General features: G+C 45.7%; 1 protein-coding gene across 1 annotated transcript in view; it reads right to left on the minus strand.

Moving 5' to 3' along the window:
• LOC118325759 (poly [ADP-ribose] polymerase tankyrase-1) overlaps nucleotides 1-1,041 on the minus strand; it is a gene marked incomplete at its 5' end in the record, with an annotated part of 7,990 nt that extends 6,949 nt beyond the window's left edge. Inside the window, 3 exon segments of the mRNA XM_035658554.1 lie at nucleotides 52-268; nucleotides 794-860; nucleotides 947-1,041. Of these exon segments, the coding sequence (XP_035514447.1) occupies nucleotides 52-268; nucleotides 794-860; nucleotides 947-1,041 (379 nt within the window).
• Nucleotides 1,042-1,625: the final 584 nt, after the last annotated feature.

The following is a 1,625-nucleotide window of genomic DNA, read 5'->3' on the forward strand; positions in this document are numbered from 1 at the left end:
ATAATAATAATAATAATGTATATTGTGTCTGCTGTGTCTGGGAGAACTCACAGGTGAGCCTCTCTTTGAGCTCTGGAGTGGGGGCCATGTCCACGGCGCTCTTGCTGTGACAGTTGAGCAGGGTGGGGTCGGCCCCGTGGCTCAGCAGCAGCGAGCACACCTCCACCCGGTTCTTGGACGCTGCCTCGTGGAGAGGAGTGAACTGCCACAGGTCCATGGCATTCACACAGGCTCCGTGCTGCAGAGAGAACCGCACGTCAGATAAAGTCTAAGAACGGATGGAAGAACGAGCGAATCAGGATCTCCAAATCCCAACATGTTACGACACTGAAGATATGTTTGAATAGAAAAGGGAGACATCAACTGTCCCAGAATTAACAACCATTGTGTCAAAAGTTTGTTTTACTTTATTCTACATAATATATCTGAATAAAACACTGAACTCACTGTCGGTGTTTGGACAGTCAGTCTTCATTATTCTTTTAGTTATTGTTAATTCTAACTGGGTGGTCAATAAATTTTTCTGATTGTTATACGGTGAAGGAAGTTTACACACACACACACACGGAACATTATTATTTAGCCAAATAATCACAGACTAACTACGGGAACATTGTATATTGGAATTAATAAAGTTTTTAAACTTCTACAGCAGGACGGCGAAGATCAAACTACATGCAAACTTTACATATTCACAAGCTGTAGGAACAATAATGTTCCAAACACAGCCAAGTTTATCTTTGATGTATTCATTAACGCTCCAGTACAAGCTCATCGAGTTAAACCATCTTACTTTCAGCAGAAGCTCAGTGACCTCGAAGTGGCCGTATGAGCAGGCATTGTGAAGAGGAACGAGGCCACTGCAGAGACAAGACGCTCAGGTTAGTGTCAGAAATCATGAACTGAAACGGGAACTTCAGCGAGTCTTGCTGTGAAAGAGCCTCACCCTTTGTCCTTTGCGTGAACGTCGGCTCCGTGCTGCAGCAGGAGCTGAACGATGCGGACGCGGTTGTATCCGGCAGCCAGGTGGAGGGGCGTCGACTGTAAGAGAGGAGAGCGCGTTAGCAGACGCAGACCGGCGGCCGGCGGAGCGTGTGCTGCCTCCGATGGCCACGGGAGCAAGCGGCTGATTAGGGCCAGAAGCAATGTGCTATGGCAGGCTATGCTCTGTGAGTTGCAGATGAATGGCGGATACGATGATGCAAGGTCAATAAGAGTTTGTGGGCAGATCCAGCGACAGAACTCATTAGCTGTCGATGTCTGACCTGAGCGAGTGACAACAGGCAACCTCAACTACCTCGACCTCCGTTTGACAGTCGGCAAAATGTTCTTCCTACGTCTCAGGAGTTTAGAATTACGTTTGATGTGGTTAGATGACAAGAAAGAATTGCTTGTGCAACTGTTAGACTATTAAAACAGCAGGGGGGATTACAGTTGGGTGATGAGAGTAAATAATGTTAATCTTTGAGTTTTGGTTCAGAAATATTAGAGCCTGGTCAATACAGACCATCAGTGTCAGTATATGTGTTATCCAATCTGAATATATTGAGCAGAGATGTTTAACAGACAGAGGAAAGGTGTTCACACAGAGAGCAAACCATTTCTTTTGTGCTGAGATTAAATAC

Source organism: Morone saxatilis, unplaced genomic scaffold (assembly GCF_004916995.1).
Source record: "Morone saxatilis isolate NCDOM2014 unplaced genomic scaffold, NCSU_SB_2.0 Contig16, whole genome shotgun sequence".
Lineage (NCBI taxonomy): Eukaryota > Metazoa > Chordata > Actinopteri > Moronidae > Morone > Morone saxatilis.